Source organism: Habropoda laboriosa, unplaced genomic scaffold (assembly GCF_001263275.1).
Source record: "Habropoda laboriosa isolate 0110345459 unplaced genomic scaffold, ASM126327v1 scaffold23, whole genome shotgun sequence".
NCBI lineage: Eukaryota > Metazoa > Arthropoda > Insecta > Hymenoptera > Apidae > Habropoda > Habropoda laboriosa.
In genome coordinates, this window is record NW_017100140.1 from 645628 (window position 1) to 646372 (window position 745).

General features: G+C 38.7%; 1 protein-coding gene across 1 annotated transcript in view; it reads right to left on the minus strand.

Moving 5' to 3' along the window:
- LOC108570501 overlaps positions 1-745 on the minus strand; it is a 2785-nt gene that overhangs the window by 1731 nt on the left and 309 nt on the right. The window contains 1 exon segment of the mRNA XM_017932372.1: positions 713-745. This exon segment is cut by the window's right edge and continues 27 nt beyond it. Coding sequence (XP_017787861.1) covers positions 713-745 — 33 coding nt within the window.

Genomic DNA, 745 nt, shown 5'->3' on the forward strand with positions numbered 1-745 from the left:
AAGGGTCCTGTAGAAGCGAATTCTTATACGGGATTTCTTTGGAAGATCGTGTTCGAGACACGAATATTCTCGTTTCAGCGCTGAGAGTATTACGCTTTGGTATTCGAGAGAGTTTGGGTCTCGAATGCTGAGGATGTAGGTTAGAGGAGAGATCGAGGGAGTGGCTGCTGTAGAAAGTTCCCACGAGCTTTCCTCACGATGAACTGTTCTTTTAGGTTGGTTTTAGTACGTTTTCTGTAATTGCTGCTTCGTGGAGTTTCACTTTCTATTTCTGATTTTTATGCGAGTTGCTGACGAACGTAGAGTTAAGGGAAGATTTGAGGCTTTGACATTTTGTAAAGAATTGAATGGTACATGTGTCAAAGGTCTAATTTTCATTATTCTACTTTATATCTCTCAGGATTATCTTTATTCTTTTGTACTGAACGATTCCTCCCATTCAGCAAATAAATAAATAAAATAACTTTCACAAAGAGTGAACAGGATTTTAAGTTACTTCAATGGCTCCTTCGTTTATTAATCCTTAATTCATTCTTTCTAGTTAGAAACATTGGCTCGAAGAATCCCGGAAACCATTTTGAAAATCACTCCAAAATTTGCTAATTAAAGTAACTCGAAAGCTTGCAACAAGTAACATTACTTCGACCATTTTTAACACACTACAATTCCCCTCGAAAACCTACAAACCCATCGCCCCAGAAATAACACTCACCTTCAGAAGCTCCGGTGGTCAAAGCTCTGAGCC